The sequence below is a fragment of the Prosopis cineraria genome, unplaced genomic scaffold (genome assembly GCF_029017545.1).
Source record: "Prosopis cineraria cultivar Desert tree isolate PC_DT_omini unplaced genomic scaffold, ASM2901754v1 PC13, whole genome shotgun sequence".
Taxonomy (NCBI): Eukaryota; Viridiplantae; Streptophyta; class Magnoliopsida; order Fabales; family Fabaceae; genus Prosopis; species Prosopis cineraria.
The window spans coordinates 7,629,522-7,651,758 of record NW_026555344.1 but is presented as its reverse complement, the minus strand read 5'-3'; the positions used below and the strand labels follow the sequence as shown (position 1 = coordinate 7,651,758).

At 30.7% G+C, this 22,237-nt stretch overlaps 2 protein-coding genes across 2 annotated transcripts; both read right to left on the bottom strand.

Moving 5' to 3' along the window:
- Nucleotides 1-16,984: 16,984 nt before the first annotated feature.
- LOC129290157 (G-type lectin S-receptor-like serine/threonine-protein kinase CES101) lies at nucleotides 16,985-19,476 on the bottom strand. The gene is made up of 7 exons (XM_054926865.1): nucleotides 19,089-19,476; nucleotides 18,616-18,714; nucleotides 18,307-18,527; nucleotides 17,991-18,201; nucleotides 17,672-17,909; nucleotides 17,406-17,556; nucleotides 16,985-17,307 (listed from the first exon to the last, which is right to left on the bottom strand). The coding sequence occupies exons 1-7, from the start codon at nucleotides 19,420-19,422 to the stop codon at nucleotides 17,293-17,295; spliced, it is 1,269 nt and encodes a 422-aa protein (XP_054782840.1). The 5' UTR covers nucleotides 19,423-19,476; the 3' UTR covers nucleotides 16,985-17,292.
- Nucleotides 19,422-20,271, bottom strand: LOC129289849 (acidic endochitinase-like). The gene is made up of 2 exons (XM_054926613.1): nucleotides 19,554-20,271; nucleotides 19,422-19,447 (listed from the first exon to the last, which is right to left on the bottom strand). Exons 1-2 carry the CDS (start codon nucleotides 20,269-20,271, stop codon nucleotides 19,422-19,424), a joined length of 744 nt encoding a protein of 247 aa, XP_054782588.1.
- Between the last annotated feature and the right edge of the window lie 1,966 nt (nucleotides 20,272-22,237).

Below are 22,237 nucleotides of genomic sequence, written 5' to 3'. Positions count from 1 at the left end.
TTTTACTAAAATTAATTTTAAAAAAGCGGCATCCAAACAGATTACGTTATAACATAATCAATTATAATTAAAATTTATCATTTAATTAATTATTTTTATAATTTATTATACCCAACTGAAATCTAAACAGGCATTTATAAATAATGTAGGTTTTTGTTTTAATTTAGCCTTTAAATACTTCAAGTTCCAGCATACAGATACAATCCATTCCGTAAACAATGAAAAAACCCCAATGAAACCCACGTAAACAGTAAATATATTGTACTGGGTGATATACGCATACAAGTATAAATCAATTTATTTCCAACTAAATCAAAATGTTACGTTGGTATTGAAAATTTTTCTCAGCAGCACTTTTTACTCTGCAGCAAGAATATTATGATTAGTAGTCATCCTGAAAGTTGGCTATGCTTTGTTTAAATAAAAAAAAAAAATGAAAGATGGCTATGTGTTGTGAGAGGGTCACGGGAATAATCAAATGATTCCCCAAAATGTCGCTCACTTTTTAGAATTTTTGGCCATTAATAAAATTCATGCACTCCTTTGCAATAATAATGATGATGATAATAATAATAGGAAGTTCATGCTAAATAGATGGTTTGATATATATATATATATATATAGACTTATTTTGACTCGAAAAAAAATGAAATTACGTTTCTGACAAAATTATTTAAGAATTCAATCTTTTAATTTTTATTTAAAATTTAAAATTGATTTATTTCCTTAAAAAATTTAAATAATGGATAACAATTGAGTATTTATAATTTTAAAAAATACTAACTAAAGTTGATATAAGTAATTGAAGATACGTGAGTTAAATAAATGATTAGAGGTTTAACTCTCAACCTTTATATGTGTAATAATTTAGTTGATAGTGATTTACCTTTTGCCCTGAGTATTTCGGAGAAAATAATATGTGCTGTCAGTGAAACTTACCTCTTATGTTATTCCAAAAAAAAAAAAAAAAAGCTACTCTTGATCCTATTTTTCTTTTTTTTATTAAGATCCTATTTTTCAAGAGCATATATTTTGGATGAATGCAAATTATATTTATGTTAATAAATAAAATTAATTTCTTGTTTTTTTAGTTCTTTAAGTATTTCTTTGGGACTGAGCCAAACCCAATCTAATAAAAGAAATGAGGTTTGGGCAATTCATTTGCAGGCCTAATTTGATACATCATACATGGGTGGAAAAAAATACAAGACACATGATTTGGATACCATATACCGATCAAATGAACACAAACAAATGAACATAAAGACATCTTTTGCGTTAACACGCACTAAAATTCAAGGCCAAGTATTCAAGCAATCTAGCTCATTTTATTAGAATCACCATTTGTTGTTTTTTTTTTCCTCCTTAAGGATCATTTTTACTCTTCAATTTTCTTTTGTGAGTACCTTAAACCTAATTATAGATCAATTTTATTCTTTAAGATTGGAAATTTTCTACCTCTGCACCCTTGACATTATTCTCCCATGGATCCCACGTTTAATTTTTTTTAATATTTTTTATTATAAAATATTGCACAATAAGTTATAGTTATAGAGGAGATGAGTTAATATCAGGGATACCTAGGCAAAGAATTTCTAACATTAAAAGATAAAATTGACTCACATTTAAATTTAGGATGCACACAAACCACCATTTGTTGGGGATAAAAATGACTCTTAATTTTTTTTTTTCCTTTAAATACATAGCACCGTTTGTTGGTTGGCACACAATATTATTCATTCATAAAACTATTTTTAACGTACAGCGAATTAAGAAGGCCCCATTTATGTGGACGTTAGAGCTACAAGCCCAAGACAAGATTTGGGCTGCATCACAAGTCCAACAGCATAAGCACTTCAATAATCATCAAACGTTGCTATAAATACAGAGATATGGAATAATGGAATCCCACCCTAACCATTTCTTTTAAATATGAAAAATCACTTGATACTCCGAATATATTTTAAATTATGATTGAAAAAAATAATCTAAATAAAATAAATTGATACTTCTATTTTTATCTTCTGATGCGCTCTCTTGTCATTAAAATATTTTTCACTTCTTCGAGGTACATCATCATCATCATTGTTAAGAAGGAGGAGAAGAAGGCGCTTAAATGACATACATTCTCGTATTCATATATAAGGAATGTTTCAAAAACTTTTCCCTTGATCCTAATGTGGTGTATTAACGATATTTTTTATCACCTAACACTTGGTTCAAGTGGTAAATAAATCTTGACCTAACTATTTTCAGATTAGCTAGTCTACATTCTCATTGAAGTACTCCCAGCTCCATGTGGAATAGATACAGGATATCGGGTGTTCTATGCCAAAAAAAAAAAAAAAACTAGAAGAAGAAGAAGAAGATATTTTTCCATTTGGTTTTTTTAGTGTTAATTATTAAGTGAGACATAAATTTCTGTCAAATAAAGAGTGAGACACAGGATAAAATTTAATGCATTAAATAGTAGTTGTGATGGATAGGGATGTAATTTCTTTTTGACAAATTTATTGGGCTTTTCCATTTTTTTCAATTATAAGATAACTTTGGAGGAATTTTAATGTTTCAAAATATAAGAGAATTTGAAAAAAATAACGTTTTATTAAAAATACTTTTTTAATATTACTCTTCAAATGAAAAAAGAATTGAAATAGTATTGTAGTGTAATGATTAAGTATTTAGGGGTGTTTTTGTAATTTTATAGTTTTGTTTTGAAAAAGTAATTTTGTAAAGTGTCATTATTTGCTTTATTAGAATGCATAATCTTTTATTAAATTTTTTTATAATTTGGGATGAAGGTGTTACCTTTTACCTACTAACTTCGGTTGATATAAAAGGCATGTTTTGTAAAATCTTATAGTTTAATACACACATGCGCGGCATTTTATAGATTCTAAAAACAATTAACAATACTTTTCTTTTAATTTGCAGCACTTCAATGCTTTAATTTGAAAAAAAATATTTTAAACAAGAGTTAATTCATGTCCCACTTTCACTTTTAGAAAATAAGATGTTGTTTAGATATCATATTTCACTCTAAACTAACTTTCTAAGAGCACTTTTTAAATATTGTTGTATGTGAATTTGGTAAAAGTTATAGAAAAAAGCTTTGTAATGTGCTTTTGAAATGTAATCCCTTTGATTTTTGATATGACCATGTTATTTTAAAATTTTTAATGACTCTTCTAATTTAAATCTTTCTTTATATTTTTATCACAAAAAAATTGTTTATATTCTTTATGTGGGACTATTTTTGTTCAATTATTTTTATTTTTTATTAATATTTTAAGTATGACTTCTGATAGAAAGATAAATAGATATTTCATGATTCAATTAGAAACTAGATTATACATTATAAATTGAACAACTAATCATGTTAATTTTTAATATTAATGTACATTAAACTATTTATTATATAATTTTTTCCAACATAACAAACTTTATATTTTTTTTATTATTTAACATATTAAATTTTATGTTATTCAAATTTTTTATCACATTTTTTAAATATTTTTAATATATTACATTTATATAACAAAAATTATAAATTCTCATAAATTAATGTTCTTTTTTATGTATGTTCAAGAGCACATTTCACTATATATAATTTAAATAATTTTTAATTTACTAAGTTGGCTTTTGAAAAATATATATAAATATAAATTTTGTTATAATAACTGATTTTGAATTAACTAACTTTTATCAAATGAATTTTCAACAAATTTACTTTTGACATTAAGATATGTTCACAATGTTTGGTCACAAACTTTCTTAAAATTTGTTGGATTTGCGAAGGCATATAACTTTTTTTATGTAAACTCTATAGTAGTGATCTCTGGATATTTTGTAATTAGAATTGAATATTATAAAATTACAGGGTTTTAAATAAAGGCAGTTTATGTAAATATTTGAAACTTTTTTTTTAAAAAAAGTGAATTATAAAGTCTGTTATAGTCCATAACAGACTCTATAATTCAGTCTATTAGAGAATTATTAATTCATATTAGGGAGTCTGATCCTTTAAAAGAACAAATTCCTAATGTAGTCCCGGATCAATTACTTCTTCTGTTGGTTGACAGACCCAACGTCAAAATGAACCCGACATTATACTCTACTACCTATTTACATATATAATATATATATATATATATATATATATATATATATTATTTGTATCAAAATGAGATTATACTTGGAGTACATATTTTTTATGATTTTTTTCCCCGAGGGTTTTTACACGCACGAGATCGCTTCTCAATAAGCGAATGATGCCAAAAATAGCCTCCGCTCGCCGGAAATCGCCTCAGCTCATCGGAAATCGCTTCTGCTGCCCTAAAACACATTTACATCCAGAGGGAGGGTGACTTATAATTAATCATATGGATCCAAGGAGTATAAAAAAATTTCTTGCTTAACCAAATGCCATTTTAAGAATTTACTTTTGACTTCGAAGATTGCTACCGCCTTGGATTGGGAGACAAGATTATTGGACAAGGAATGAGTGTTCTGATAAGTCAAATGTTCATTCAAGATTTCCAAACCTAAAAGCTGAAAATATCAAAGTCATGGGAAACTGTGATCCTAAAAATTGACGACAAGATGAGGGGCCAAAAAATCACCGTCTTTTAAAAAAACTATAATCGACAATTATGATGAAGCGGATAAAAAGGAGAGTGCTGAAACCTGAGGCTTCACCCACAGTAACATGCTTTCAACCACGATTCCATAATTGCTGTCACATGCATTGCCTCAAAAGTACCTACACTTACATACTTTTTGAGTTTTAAGTCTTTTGACCCTCTGAATTTCCTTTCAAGCCTCTTCTACTTCACCAAACCAATGCGCTCCCTTGGAAAAAAACCACAATGCTCGACAACCCAACGCGTCCAACTCAAAACTTTTCCACCATCCCACAAAAATAAATAAATAAATCAATCAATCAATCGAGATCTCATTTCATTAATAATTATAGTTTTAGTTTTTTAAAACCAATATTAGATTTTTCAAAATTATTGCAGTTCAAATAAAGTGATGAGAAAAGGAGAGAAAATAATATATTGTATTAAGATAAATGGCCGAAGAGACGGGACTCGTTCCCTACTCCCTCAAACTTCAACTAAAATAACATTTTATAAACTAATTGTAATTGTTCTGAATGAGGTACAAATGCTCATGCATACTCTTCCTGTAAAAAATATAAAATATTTTTTAAATAATTGAATGTTAAAAAATTTAAGACATTTTTAGTTTTTTAAGATATAATATTTTTTTTAAAATGTTTCTATTGAATAAATTACTTTATATTTATTTTAGGGTGAAACACATCTTAGATATGATTAATTTGAAGACAAGTAACTACTTTATTGAGAAGTGAGATTCAATTAAAAATACTTTATATTCTTTAATAAAAAGAGTAGGAGAGAACAAATGGCCAATAAAAATGAAGGACATCACATTTTCATTTAAGTCCTTTTATTTTATTATATTTTTAATTTTTATCTTTAATCTAGTTCATTCCATATCATTGTTACTAGAACAACTAGCTGTTGATGTTTTATTTTATTATATAAATTTATGTGATATGAGACTTCCTACATGTAAAAAGTCATCACAAGTAAAGATGATTGGCTCAAATGGGAGAAATTTGATACTTGTTAAATATAAAGTTGGGGGTTCCAAATTCTTGTAAATTAAAAACATTACATTGTCGGAAGAATTATCCTCTACTTAGGTTGACAATGCTCAAACTTGGATCAATCCATAACATTGGATAAAAATTGGCATCAAACTTACATCTCGTTTGTTCACAATTAGATGATTCTTTGCTGTGAAAAATGATTGTAAATGAATATAATGGTCGTCGATTGCATAGTGGCTAACTACCAGAAGAACTTGAGGAAGGAGATGATGAGATGGAAGAAGTAATTATCAGGATGAAGGAACTCAGGTCTGACAAATCTCTCCAAGTTATTGAGATTGCGAGGAAGAAGATTGCCAAAATACAGCATCGTCGTCACGCTCCCCATTGGCTCTGACATCAGACCTCTCACCAGCTTCATCAATGGCCGCAGTATTATTGGCGTTATTATCAGCATCATCTGCACAACCAACCAAAAACCTAACCAAGTCACATCATCATCAACTTTTAACTCTCTTCAAAGGTCGCTCTTTATAATTTCATTGATTCTCCATGTTAAATAAGGACAGAATTTTTTGAAAGATCTATATATCATTGAATATAAATCATAATATGCAATATTACTATATTATATCTGTATCTAAAATTACGGCATCATATTTTATCTAGCTTAAGTCTCATGAAGGGCCGCTCTTCATTGATTCTCTATTAAATTATGTTAAATGTAAATCATATAAAATATTATCATATTGTATCTGTTTTAATTTCATTGATCATAACTGTATCTAAGTTTGTCGTTAAATCATAATGCTGTGTCCTAAATCTCGCACGGTTTCACTGTGATCTTTGTATTCGAAAAAATGTTTGCGTTTAATTTTACTATATAGTAGACTTTTTTAGTACTGAAATTAAGTTTTAATTTATTCTCAAAATATCCCATTTTGTTTTTGAATGCACAAGGTTTTTTTTTTTTTGGGTATATAATGCACAAGATTTGATCTAGCTAGTCATATCTAGATTTTGTGATAAGAAAAATCGATTAGTATCTTTTAACGTTTATTTGGAATCTAATTAATTATCAACTAATCTAAATCCAAGCATTATATAGATTTAAATGGACCCATCAGGCCATTATGATTCGTTTATTTAAAAAAAAAAATAGATGCCACACAATAAGATCATATCAAGTCTCATACTCGATCGGACCATGCTTAATTAATGCTTTATGTTGTTTAAAAGTATTGAAGAACTATATCAACATTTATTTTTATTTTTTATTTTTACAAAAAGTGAATGAAATGAATATCTGCTGCATATTTTTCTCATACAAGTGATCAAATACCTGATTACCAGTTAATGGAACAAACTGTGAATTAGTTAATTTGCGAATACAACCCCAACTACGTATACCTAGTAGTTAGTATATATTCCTATGATACTACTTATATAAGTCACTTAACTTTGAATATATTTTTTCAAAATCAAGAAAAATCTTAAAATTTATTAAATATATCTAAAAATTCAAAAAAAAATCCTAACTTTGTCCCTATTAATTAAATATACATGATATAAAACATATTTTTCACTAATATTTAATAGAGAGTTAAGAAAAAATTTATGATAAAAATTTAATGATACAACTTATAAACATAATGAAAAAAAACTAGAGTGAGTTTATAATGACCAAAATAAGAATTTATAAAGTCCACGCAAATGAAATTTCAACCCCCATTTTCAGATTCTGATACAATGGCTATGAAGATATAGAATTAAAAAGAAAAAAAGAAAAAACAATAACATTATTGAACCACAAACAAACAATGTTTCAAGATTGAGAGAGAGAGAGAGAGAGAGAGAGGTGTTATACCATAAGAGGTTGGTGAGATGAGATGAGGGAGTGCTGAATCTGATGTTGTTGAGCAAAGAAAAGAGAGACAGATCTCAGGAAGAGGGTAAAGAGAAATGAACATGAACGAATAGAATGAAATGTTGAATTCTGGCAATGTGTGTGTTGTATTTATGATCGTAGGCAATCAATCACATCTCTTATATATACTCTCAGTCTCACACAGGTTCATGCTGCCTACCAACCACTGGCCTTTGGTTCTCCCACCATGGCCCTCTTCACAGTCCTTTTTCATGCGCTTAATATTGCTTTCCACCAATAAAATATTGTTATAAATAAAATTACACCTATTTTTTGTCAGGTTCATGCAATTCATAATTTATGAATAGTTGATAATTACAAAGACACGATATTATAAATGAATAAAAATATAGTTAGATGCACCAACTTAGGAAAAGTGGGAAATATCAAGCCCATGGGGGGGGGGGAGGCGTTAGATTCATGAGATGTTTTGTGGCCAAAACAAAAACAGATTCATGCATTTAATTTTTATCAGATTTAGAAAATTAATCATTTTCATGTTATTCATGAATTAAATATGAAAATAAATAAGAGAGTTTTCTTAGCGTATTTTTAATTTTGGTGAATCTCATAAATCCTGTGAATTAAATTTATTTATACCCAAATCATTTTAAGGGCTGGAGTAAAAGAAAAGTTATTTTTCCCCTGAAATAAAAATAATTTATTTGATGTTACAAAAATAACAGTTTCACCTTGTTACTAAATTTTGATTATGTAAATTTTATCTGCCTATTTTGATAATCACTTTTAAATTTGTACTTAAATAACTCTTTTATTTTATATTTTACTTTATTCTTTTAAAGAAATAATAATAAGATATAAAAATACCCCATCCATTTAAAGATATACTGAAAACCATTATAATTTAGAGAATCTTATTCTTTTAATTCACTTGCTTTTTTGGCCTATTATTATATTCTTGCGTAGCTCTATTCTATATGAACTTTGTCATAAAAGGACACATAATGAAGGGCTTTTTTTTTTTTTAAAACTGGATTTGAATCTCAAACTCCAAGAAGATGTGTATACAATATAGACTTTCATTTTGCTGGGAAAACTATGGACGCAAATGGTTCGGTTTAAAAGAAAGTGAAACAGAGAATGTGAGGATGAAAGATGTCAGCCCAGAAAACTGGCAAAACTGTAAGCTTTTGAGCAATTAGTTTTGGGGCTTCCAACTGCCACACCAATATCTACAGTTTAGCTGCGCCCATTGCTTTGAAATCCATGTGCACCTCACGTGTAAATTTAAATATTTTTTTAATTTTTATATAAGACATAAAAAGTAACCGAGACTCAATTATGGATATTAATTTTTTTAAAAAAACATAATCTTTAGTTGCTATAATTTTATTAAGTTTTATTTTTAATCTTTATAATATAAAAATTATAGAGACTGCTTACAGAATCTTTTTGAAACCATATATACTTATATAGGGAACGAAAACAATAAAAAAATTATAGAAATTAAAAATAAAATTTGATAAAATAATAAAAATCAAAGATTGTGTTGTTGCTTTTTTTTAAGTGAAAAAGGCAACTTAAATCACTTATTTAAATAACAAAATTTATTACTTGGGTTAAATTGTATTGATTAATTATTTTTTATTAACTATACAATATTTAGTATTGTTGATTAATTTAAACAATTTTTTTAAAAATAGATTGGGCAATGAATTGAAAAAGTTAGTGGGTAATGATTTTTATGATTTAATTCGTTAGATTGATGGTCAAACCAATAATGATAATAATTAAGTAAAAAGTAATATTGAAATGAAAAAAAAGTCAAAACAATCCAATTATTTCGACTCTTGAATTTTTTTTTAAGTATTCAAAAATGGTCAGGGTCAAAATGAGCTAAGTCAGGTCAATTATTAGAATAGGCCATATGATTCAACTAGGTCACTTTCTTCTTTGATAATGGTCTGACCGGTCCATATCCAAAAACATTAAATTTAAAGTTAAGTATAATTGAATTATTTAAATGGAAATACATATAAGGTTCCATGTAAACATTTTAATTATCTAAAAATCTCACCAAATCCACGCATGGATGGCTGTGAGATTTCCGGGAACTTGCTTGTAAATAAGATTTTTATGTCAATGGACTAAAATGCGCATAATTTGAGGGAAAATAAAGCACTCGGACAGAAAGGCTCTCCTCTCGTTGCCTTCGTCTATCTTCACGTCTTCCTCCTTCTTGAACGATTTTCACAATAAAATCACATCAGGGACTGCATCTACTGTCGATTCAGTTCAAGTATGGCGGGATTTAGCACAGGCCAATGAAGCCACGGCCAAAGCCCTCCACACAAACCTCAAGCAAGTATCAGCCCCACTCAAGGATGATCCTACACGCGCCGCAGCGGACGAAGACGACAACGATGATGCAACTTTAATTTGGCCCCCGCAGGAGCAGCACCAGTCATGCTGCGACAGCGCCGACGGAGCAACTAGCGAGGAAGACGATGGCGACGCAAATAATACCAAGACCGACGATGAATGGGCGTTGCCAAGAGGTAGTGAGTGGGTGCACTATGGTGAAGGATGAGGATGAGGATGGTACCAAGTGGTGGCGGGAGTAAGAATAGATGATTGTGGAGAAATTGTGGGAAAGAAGAGCAAGTGTTGATCTTGCCGTGCAGGTAGGCCTACTCCTTCTCCTGTTTGCATTGAAAGAGAGAAGAAAGAGGTGGATCGGAGTAAGATTCAAGAAAAGAGAGAAGGTGGTGTCTTTTTTGTAGGAGTTTTTGTAAATATAATTCATGTTACACAACTAAATAAAATAAATAATTTAATATTTATTATATTTTATATTATAATTAATTTATTATATTTGTTAATAATATACCATACCATAAAATATCAATAATAAATTTTACTTCTTTCGTTTAAAAATATAAAGTATTTTTTGAGGAGTTAAATGTTTAAAAATATAAGGTATTTTTAATCTTTTGAAGTGTAATCATTGCCTTTTTTTTGAAGTATCTCTATTGATAAATAACTTTATAATTATTGTATAGTGTTTAATAGTGATAAATATGGAAAGATAGGGTTAGTTTGAAAGTAAATAACTACTTTATTGAGAGGTAAGAATTAGTTAAAAATGCCTTACATTTTTGAATGGAGAGAGTAAATAATTTTTAAATTTTTAATGATAAACCATTTATATATTAATAATAAAATTTTTTTATTAATGTGAATTGGCCATACTTTTAAATTTTAAAAAATCTTGTCTATATTTTTTATGTACAACCTTCCCCCCCCCAATTGGCCAATTTATCCTATTTTTTTTATTGCAAATTAGGGACATTTTAATCAATTAATAAAAAAAATTACAATCAAGTCTCACGTAACTTTGGAGCTCTTAATGAATTTTGGTTGGCCTTTTTGATGGTTAAAATGCTTACCTAGGATTTTATAGTGGTTAAATGATAAATTAGTCATTAAATTATATATTCATGAACATATTGAATTATAAACTCATTTTTAGTATAACTTTTTCTTTTACTTTTTGAAAACATTGCAAGTTGGCCCTTACAGTTAACAAAGTAAATTTTGACAGTTAATTAATTATAAGATGACAAAAATTAACTTCAAGAATTACAAAAATGACTAAAAAATTATAGTGAATAACCCAAAAATTATATATAAATATCCAAAAAAATTATAAAAAATGATTAAGAAATTTTGTAATCATTTTTTGTAATTTTGGATATCCTTTCTGTCATTTAAAATCATCTAACAATCAAAATTAATTTTTATTAATGTTAGGACGTAGATTGTATTGTTTTTAAAAATTACAAGAAATATTGTGAAAAAAATAAAAATCTGGTGACGGAGAGCTATGTCCAACAATGGCGGCAAGACAGGTCATGATAGGCACAATTTTGTGTGTCTATCAGAGTGGGCTTCCCTTCTCTGAGTGACCTTCCTCTTCACCGGATTAATATTTAGGTTGTTTAGATTTAATTTAAATGATCCAAATTTAAAGTTTTTAATTTTAATTCTTATTTATATTACAAAAATACAAATTTATAAAAATTATAAAAATTTTTAATAAATCAATTGGATTAATAATCTTGATGGAAGGACAATTCAAATTTAATGCGGATACTCCATATTTAATGTTATAAATTCTATAAATTGATTATATATGCAAATTTACTCTAGATGATTCAAATTAAAGTTTTTAATACATGTTAGAAGATTATCATTACTTTTATTTAATATTGTATTCTAAAAATAAAAATTATAAAAAATTTTAATATTAAATATGTATCATCAATAAATATGTATAATTAATTTATAAAAATTATAATATTAAATTTAAAAACCTCATAATAAACCTAGGCTGTCCAGATTATTTATTAGCATATTTGATTAAAATAATACATAAATTTTATAAATTTTTATTTTTATAAATATATAATTAAAATTAAAAGCTTTAAATTTAGACCATCCATATTTAATATGAACAATTCAAATATTAGCTTGGTGCATAAGAGGTGAGGAGGAGGAGGAGGAATCCTGAGAAGCCCACTTCGTGTATATGTATTGGATTTAGATTATCTCTATGCTCTTTCTCAATACATGTTTCCGTATCCAATCCTATCCATTCATTTAACTATTATTTTGGTTTTATGATATGAGATTGCTAACTATGATATTAAAATAAATAGAGTATTCACTATCATTACTTAAATGTTTTTCAAAATGAGATCACAATGCTTATTAAGGATAACCATTAAATAAATATGAATATTATAATGATTTCAATGCCATAATTAACAATTTCACACCAATAAATCCAAAAAATAATTAAATGAATGGATGATATTAGATAGGGAGTGATGTATTGAGAAAGAGCATGAAGAGAATCTAGATCCAAGTACCAGCTATGTGCACTTTTTGCCTATGGATGATTAACGACGTCGTCGTTCTGCTTATCAAACACAACAACATCACCACCAACCTGTCAACTATTCATTGGGAATTATCAAAATGTGAGCAGCTTTTTCCAATGGATTAAGGGTTATTTTTATTTTTGAATTATATATGAAAAATTATAAATATTCATAAACTCAACTATAAGTTAATTATGTTCCTCAATTTTAAAAATTCCCTCCTTTATCATCTTAACATTAAAAATACTTAACGTCTGTTACTTATTAGTGGATTTTACTATTTTCTTAATTTTTTTATTTGGTTAAGAGTTATTTTTGTCCATCAACTTTTATTCAAGAAGTTATTTTTGCCCCTCAACTCAAATATTTTATAATAAAAAGTAATAAAAAATATAATGTGAGGCCTACTAACGATTAACTAATGGTGAGAAAATAGTAAAGTGATGACAAAGAAAATCTTTAAAGTTGAGGGATATAATTGACCTATAGTTAAGTTTAAGAACATTTGTAACCTTTCATATATAATTTAGAGATAAAAATGATCTTTAACCTTTTTCCAAATGCATTATTCTTCATAATCACCTTCTCTCTTAAGATTTATATTGCAACCTATTTATGACCGCATCTCATCACATGTTTTATGCGCGTGGGTCAGGTGTTTGATTAATTGCTTCTTGAGGCTTTTCTTCACAACCGCCGAATGATGTGTGCAACAGATGCAAACTTTGTGTTATCTTTTCTTGGGCGTGCGGCCAGTCCACTTCATCCAATCTTAGAAACAAACACATGGGAGGAACATCTTTGAGTGAGTGCATGCATGATATCTGTGCTCAATGACAGAATTTTAGACTTCATGTTTCTCTTCTTGCTATATTACTCTTTGCATGCTAGTATAATTACAAGGGGGCAAGAAAAAACAAAAAAAGAGAAGCATAACAGTGTCAAATTGTTGCCTACATGTGGTTATCTATGTAATTTATGTTTATGCTTGCATGCTAGTACAATTATAATTTTTTTAATCTATCAATCAAAGTTTATAACTTAACAATTAGGACTAGACACATGGCTGGTGGTTTGATTAATTCAGTTATATACTCATATTAGTTTGTTTATTTTTATTTTTATTTATATTTTTTGTCCACTAGTCATTTATATTAGGTTGGGTTGGATGGAGCTGACTTCTATTATTTTGTTTTAGAATTTGTTGTATTTTCTGGAAAATTACAAAGGAGCCACGTTTTTATGAGCTCTATACTCCCGGCCCTTCTTCGACGTATGGAGAGGACATTTAAGAACCACTAATTTAATAGTTCTTTCCTTTTACTGGAGTCCTAAATATCTTCTACATCATAGCTGTGGGAAACTAAACTCAGATGTCAATTTTAATGTTTTTCCCTTTTCTATGATCTTCGCTTACAATTAAGGCACGTCCATCTAAGTGGTTGATATGTTCTTTCTTTCCTTGATTATTTTCACTATTTGGTATAACTGAGTGTTCATTTTTCTACACCTTTCTCCGATTCTCAAATATGCCGATACATTTGTACCCATGTAAACTACTAAACTCTATTTCATCTTCAGTTTCTATCGATCCTCTAATCATTCTTTTCAAGGCCTTATCACCTCAAACAGTCACAATGCATTTTGTTGTGCTAGTATTGGTTGCACCATTAGATCTAGGAAAAGAAACCAATAAGAATCATGCTTTGCTCTTCTTTTTAGTGGTCTATCCTGCTTTCAATTGTCTAGATATACTAACTCATTAGATTTAGTCACATTATCAATGACAAATTTTACTCCTTCCTTTTTCTTTAGCAAGGACAAATTATCCAAATTCATTATTGAATGTTTATAGATATCCCAGAGGCATAGCTGTGTTGTAACTTATCCTAGGTGTATGTATGCTATGTGACGGTAAGGAAATATACAGACACGGGAAGGATAATGTAGCCAAAGAGAAGCTAAAAACAACTTGTAGAAATTTAAGATGATTTAAAGGCAGATATGATTGTTTAGATCTAGAAAGGTCCATCGACCACAAAGCTAAAATATGACAAGTTCTCAGATGCAAGTTCCTATTCATTAATTATGATCGATGAGGGTCTCTTTCTCCTAAAATCAATGTTGCTGGTTCCCTTCTAAGGAGCATGGGTGACATGGAACTTTAAGAGATGAATATATCAATGGCACTACCAAACGGTTGATGTGATGTTTGTTGTTTTTACTTATCATTATAAAGTACAACTGGATTTTATGTAATTTCAATGACTGCTTAAACTATAAGAAGGTAGGCCTAAGTCTTTTTTTTTTTGTTTTTTGTTTTGTTTTTGTTTTTTTATCAACATTCTGTCAATGAAATACTGCTTTTTTCTATGAAAGATCCCATGCTGTCTAACCACGTTGGCAAAAGAATCTTGCAATGTTCTTTCCTATAATTTTAAGGTTTTATCACTCAACAAAATAAATAGTTTCATTTCATTGCTGCACTCTTTTAAGTCTTTATTTTTTATATAGAGAAAAATCGTAATTGGGCTGAGGAAACATGCATATGCTCTTGCTACCAAAGTGAAGGCGATGAGCTTAAAGGTCATAGGAATGTAAGCGAGTGTGATCGTTTGTTGCTTTCTTAGGGCTGTGCAAGAGTTTACAAAGGTCTTTCGATAGAACCAAAGTGAAAATTTGTTTTTTCATGTGCATGTTTTAAATTAGATTGTGCGTAGTCATGTTGTAAATAGACCATAAGAAAAGAAAAAAATGTATATAAAATTTAGATATGATCATTATATTCAGTATTCGTTAGTTCTTTCTAAATTATTCTATTACTTTTATCAACTGATTCTAAAAGTTTCAAAGATGAAGGTTTGGTTCCCCGATCCAAACAAACCAGCTCTCTTGTTGATTATTCGAAACGAGAACCTTTCATTCTATGGATAGCTGAGGCAATGTTCTATGTTTCCTCACCTTTATGTTGTATTTACAGTTTACAAAACAATCTTATGTGGAACTCGACTGGGGGAACCAGCTGTTGCAAGGAGTCAGTTTGACGCTGGGCAATCGTCTGAACTCATTAGTTGGGGAGTACCATCTACATTTCTTCCCTTTGCCTTTTGATGATAGTAGGGAATACTATTTTAGAATAACTTCAGAGGAAGGATTCATCTAGCTTGCCAACCCATACCACCCGCTCCTTGTTGACTCAAACCCAATACTTACTATTGATGATCATGGTAACATGAAAATTTTATACAATAAAGATGTTGGTTCTATATTTATATACTCTTTTGAAGCAGAGAACCAACCCAAAATCAATGCCAGTGCCGTTCTAACTTGTATGGGTACCTTGGAGCTTTACAAAATGAATGACAATGGCACCATTAAAAGATTGATGTGGAATAGTTTAGACCACCCCTATAGCATCCTCCTGCCAGGGATGAGACTAGGATTCAACAAAGTAACAAGGTAAGTATGGAACCTATAATCATGGGTAGGATCAAGAAACCTTTCTTTCAGTTCCTTTACTCTTAGTATCAATGTTGACTCCAACAATGAAACCCAACTGGTTTAATGTTTGGGGAACGAGTGTTTACTGGACCAATGGGCCATTGGAAGAGGTTGGAAGAACATTTATGGATGGATACATGTACTTGTTTAGAAATTTTAGCTCAATCAAGTTTTGTTATGAATCAAATGAAAATGAAGCTGATGTCAAACTTTTGGGTCCCTACAACTTTGATGATACCTTTTTTTTTGTTAGTTTGAATTGCATGGGTGAAATTTATAGGGAGGTCACACTGTTGTGTAGCAAAGGCCACCACTAGGCCATTGATAGTGGATGTATGCTTTCGAAACCTCTAGACTGCAGAAACCCAAAAACTCTTGTGTCCGAGCTCAACTACTAATATGGTTATATTTCCAATGGAGGATATTGAATTGAAGACAATGAAATCTCCCTCTCTACAATTGTGGCATCAGGTGTTTGATGAATTGTTCTAGTGGCTATTATTCTTCCACACATAATGATACTGGCTATCAGATATGGGATACTATTCTAAATATGTGGTATCTCCTGATGGGTGGCAAGTTTAATAGATATAATCCCATTGTGAAATCCAAGGGTAAGTGTACACAACATTAATGTGCTGACAAGAGTAGATTATCTTCTCAAATTCATTGTTAAATTGAATGCATGACATTTCGATTGTATGTGATTAAACCATATCATTTTCGTTATTAAATAAAATCAAGGGCTTCATAATGATTGAGAATCTGCATTATATTAAAACTTGCTTTATTGGCAAAAAGCCATAGCCATAAGGAACAAAAATTCCAAGCCTATTCAAAGTAACACTAAGGATTCTCACAACTAAAAGTAATAAGATGCTACGAGTGTGACAGGCTACAATTTCAACACATGATCACATAACTATAGTTTTATTCATAGATCTCTAAAAGTAGAATTAGACAACTTATCAAAAGAACATATCTCTCAAAAAAATGAAAATACACGGTACATAATGGACTAGCTATCTGCCATCTATATTAGACATTGTTACACAATTTATGGAATAAAGTTCTTGATTGTTGCTGGATAACATGAACTGTTCCTCAACCATACTGCTAAAAAATGCTGGCTGCTTTGGTTGGGCAAGTTGAACTGTATCATTTGATAGAAAAGAAATTACATCCACCATGGAAGGTCTGTCCATTGCTTGATCTTGGACGCACAAGAGACCAATATGAATACCTCTTAGCACTTTCTTTTGGTCATTTGGTTCACTTAATTTTGAGTCCATTAACTCTAAAGCTCTATCTTCATTTCAAAGGCGCCATGCCTAAACAATTACATCATCCACCAAAAGTTGAAGTGATCAGTTATTAGAATATCATACAATGAGTTGTTATGTGTCAAATAGAATTTTGATAAACTTACATATCCTATGAGATTGAGAGAACCATATAAATCATTATTGCTATTGTTCTTCTTGCCACTAAGAATCTCAAGTAGCAGAACACCAAAACTAAATACATCTATTTTGATTGAAACAACACCATTCATTGCATATTCTGGAGCCATGTAACCACTTAAATAGAAACAAGAAAATTAGTGTTAGGATGTTAATTAACTCAATCAATACTCAATCATAGAGTCAAGGAAAAATGGCTAAACATGAGTGGTTGTTTATGTATCATACTTACTAGGTGCCAACTACTCTATTTGTGCTTTCTTCATATCCTTTTGGCCCAAATATTCGAGCCATACCAAAATCAGATATTTTAGGATTCATTTCTTCATCAAGTAAAATATTTCCTGCCTTCAAGTCACGGTGTACAACTTTTAGTCTTGAATACTTGTGCAAATAAAGAAGCCCTTGGGCAATTCCTTCTATAATGTTAAATCGTTTTCCCCAACCTAGTACATGCCATTTGATTTTATCTGTTTCAAGATAAATATACTTATTAGAAAACTTAACACTAACAAGTTCATTGTTTATTGAAAAGACAGGATATGACTTACCAAATAGGTAGTAGTCTAAGCTCTTGTTGGACATGTATTCATAGACCAATATTCTTTCATCTCTTTGGATGCAGAACCCTATAAGCCTCACAAGATTCGTATGCTGCAGTTTGGCCATGAGTTTAGCTTCATTTTTAAATTCAGTGAGTCCTTGTCCAGAACTCTTAGCAAGTCTCTTTATTGCTACTTCTTGTCCATCAGTTAGTGTTCCCTGAAAGTATGTTGCGAAATATTGTTTTATATATAAAGACATATCCAGGTAGTTTATCAAGTTTCAATTCACATATATGAATATACATGTAAATAATTGGATTACCTTATAAACGAGACCAAAACCACCCTCGCCTATCTTGTTTGAAAATGAGAAGTTGTTTGTGGCAACTACAATGCTCTCAAAACTGAATATTTCGACCTCATTATTATTAGTGCTTGCCCGTCGATGTTTCTGACTCCTTTTGGCTTTGCCTTGCGCCATGTAAATCATTGCACTGCCTCCAATGTCATGTAATATCTTCCTTTGCTTTATATCCCCGAGCACTAGTTATGTGACATGAAAGTGCAAATGGTGATATAGAGGTACTAATAAGATCAGCAGAATATTAGGGTATATATTATTTTATAGTACCTTCTGCTTTGTGTTTTCTCCAAAAGGATAAGTAACAGATCAGAGACAATGCTATGCTTGATCCCACCCCGATGATTAGCCATATCCACCACCTATTTCCTACAGTTCACAAGAATATGATTTTAGCCAATTCACGAATATTCTGTGTGCCATTCAGCTTGAGTTTGTTGAATTGCCGCTCATGAAGGTCTTGTTTTCCTAGTTCTATTTAATATTCTATTTCAAATCTACAGGATATATTCTACCAATCAGGACCTTCCTTGAGTTCAAAACGTTAAAGTTATAAAAAGCAGAAAAATAAATAATGCAGGGATAAAAGAAAAAGAAAAAGGCTCATATGCATGTAGGATGTAGCCAGGAGGCGAGTGATCATTAACAGATAACATTATCTTGTACGAAAAAAAAAAAAACAGAACAAATTATGTTTAAATATTACTATATGAAGGTTGTGCAAGTTAGAAAATTGGACCAACCTTTGTGTCTAACAGCTACAACATAAATTGACTGGCCTTTTGCTCCAGCAGTGAATGTGGCTCCTTGAAGCCATATCTGGCATCCACGATCGGAATTCACGGGTGCATAAGCGACGCAGGAACAATTGTTCTTGCATATGGTCTCACAACACGGTAGATCAAGATACTCTCTTTCATAAATCATCGAACTACCAGACATGTTGCCGACATGTTCTTCAAAGATGCTGTCTTGGTTCCTGCATGTGGAAGCGTTTTGGACTTCTGTGCAAAGAGAACTGAGTTTAATGAAGTCACTGTAATTACTTATTGTATCATAGCCCCTCGTCCACAACATCAGACCACCATAGTTGGGTGACTTCCTTATAATAGGAAGTACATTAGTGATCGACTCGCCACGAGGAATAAAGCCTCCTGTGTCCACAGTAGCTTCATATGCTGGCACATACATCAACACTTTGGACCCACCTAATGCTTTCGTCCAATTGTTCCATGATTCTAGTAATAAGACATTACCTCGCAATTCTGAATATTGGCAGGCAGGGTCGTTCTGGAATTGTACGAAGACATAGTCAAAAAGGCCATGTTCTTCAAGGGCAGTGCCACGAAAATTATCAGGAAATCGGCATGGAGGTGATGCAGATAAGTAGACCGTTCGTGTTGAAGTGCTGTGTGACTTCAAGTAATGAGCAAGGTCCTTCCAGTGAGGGGTAAAGTAGCGGATATCAAAATTGATGCCGTCTAATATGGCATCTCGAAATGGGCGAGAAGATGAATTTCCTCCCAAGAAAGTGTTCCACAAGTAATCAGAGACATTTCGAGCCTTGTCAGCAGAAGATAGAGTGACATTCCAACCGTCTCCAGCAATATAGAGCATCACCTTGATCCCTTGTTCTTGGCAATATTTGACACCTGGGCCAATGGAGGGGCATGATAAACGAGGGTCACAGGTACCACCTGGGATGCTGAATTGAGGGTTAAACTCATCCCGAGAGGTCTGGAGATAGTATATGACCACGTAAGTGTATTTTCCTGTGGCACATGTTGCTGTAAGATTACTATTATCATCCATCAGAGTCCAGTAAACGCCGATTATGTCATCACCGGCTTCAGAGGAGCGAATTTGGACTAGGACTAGGAAAGCAATGAGTATAAAAAGAGGAGACAGAAAAATTTTGGTGGCCATTATCATGCTCTGTGCTAATCTCATATGTTCCAGTTCAAACTGATGGCCACTTTGTATTTCTGGTTACATTAATTGATGCATACAAGTCAACAACGCATTTAGACGCAGTCACCCCCCCTTCTTTTCCCCTCCTTTTTTGGAATAAAAGTCAACCATCGTGCAAACCTCCGCATTACAAGTGCATTTAGACGCAGTAAGACAATGACCTCACAAACACGTTTTCCTAGAGAAGAGTCTTCAACTATAACTTATTACTAGAGCCACACTAATTAAGTTACTTTTGGTTGTATTAAATTTATAAATATGTGGGTTTTAGTACAATCAATTATTTAATTAAAATATCTAATGTTATTTTAAGCACCTTGCGAATTATTTTAATATTAGGTTCAACACGGATCGAGCTATATATTTAATTTTGGTGATCATTTTGGTATATGTGCTAATCTGATATGTTCCCTTTCCCTTTAAATCCTTGGCCTTTTGGATTCACTACTATGTTTAGTCACATATACGCAAACAACACAACTCAAGAACACAGGGCCACATTGTTGAGAATACCCCTTTTGTTTTTATTTATACGAGAAATTATTATTTTTTAATTTTTTTTATGTAAGTAAAATTATATTTTTCAATGAGCATTTATTATAAACTCTTTAAATTATTCTTCATTATTTTATCATTCATAATCATGATAAACAATTAATGAAGGTTTAATTAATACAATTAATAAAGGGTATTGTAGTCTATTTTTTTTATTTTTAAATACAATTAATATAGTTAATCAATTTTTTTAAACTGTGTGATATTTTATTTTATAAAATAGAAACGGAGGGGTGTTAAAGAAGGAAATATTAATGACAAAGATGATAAAAACCTTGCATTAATCTACCCAACTAAGATAATTTGCAATTCCCAACTTTAATGTGAAATAATGAGGTGGGGGCCTTTGTTAACCCCCTCTTAAGGTGAGATACAACTCCCTCACCTAATTACTTATCCCTTATTCTTTCACATAGGCTCAGGCGGACAACTAATTAACCATGATTGACAACTAATATTCCAACACGCACAGCCTGGACCGGATCCCAGCACTGACGCATTTTCCCTGTAGATAAGTCTAAGTCATTTAATACAACAGTCATGTCTCAATCATTAACCAACGTTGTAAACGGGGTACCGAAACTTCTCAAGTATTGTTTTTGGTCCACATACAGCAACCTACTTTGTTTCTCAAATTTATAATTTTTTTCTAAATTATATTGTATCAATGGGGCAATTCTAATATAAATAATTAAAAGGAGTATTTTAATGAAATTAATACACATTTTTTTCGCACAATCACTCATATAATTTTCTTGATATATCTAATTTAGTTATATAACTTTTATAGTATTTAACTTCCGCATTATAATTAAGACCAGATCAACTATTAAAGAAAAATACAAGAAAAAAACGTGTACTACTGTTGCAGTCAATCACCCCAATTGATTTTTCACCGGTTGTGACGAATACCGATGAAAAAATCAACTCAAATCGTGAATATATTCAATTGATCTCCCTTAATTCCTCTCATTAGTTACCAATTAATTATAAATTATATAAACAAATAAACAAGGAACGAGAGAGAAAAGCCAAAAAAAAAAAGAGAACATAAATAGTAAGCAACTTAGCAAATATTATTATATTGTGTAATAAAGCACCGAGCGATGTCCATCAACCAAAAAACAAAAGTACAATTAATGAAATATTCAAAACTATGCATTAAATAGTGGAAAGAAAGGGTCATGAGAACATTGGATTGGTCGAGAGGAGAATCAAGAGGCTGATTCTCTTGCTAAGCGTTCTTTGGTGGAAGCTCCTGGATTCTATCAGTTAGCATCCTCAGTGCCCCCGTTCCCGGATTATCTTAGACCGTCCTAAGCTTTAGCTTTCTTGTTTTTAGTTTCTTTTCCTCGCCTTCTTTTGT

Coding starts and splice junctions, on each gene's coding strand:
- LOC129290157 (XM_054926865.1), bottom strand. CDS start 19,422: ATGTTGTGGACGAGGGGCTATGATACAATAAGTAATTACAGTGACTTC. Junction 18,528..18,615: donor GAGAAAACACAAAGCAGAAG/GTACTATAAAAT, acceptor TCACATAACTAG/TGCTCGGGGATATAAAGCAA. Junction 17,557..17,671: donor AATAGAGTAGTTGGCACCTA/GTAAGTATGATA, acceptor TTTCTATTTAAG/TGGTTACATGGCTCCAGAAT.
- LOC129289849 (XM_054926613.1), bottom strand. CDS start 20,271: ATGGCCACCAAAATTTTTCTGTCTCCTCTTTTTATACTCATTGCTTTC. Junction 19,448..19,553: donor CAATTGGACGAAAGCATTAG/GTGGGTCCAAAG, acceptor TCCTATTATAAG/GAAGTCACCCAACTATGGTG.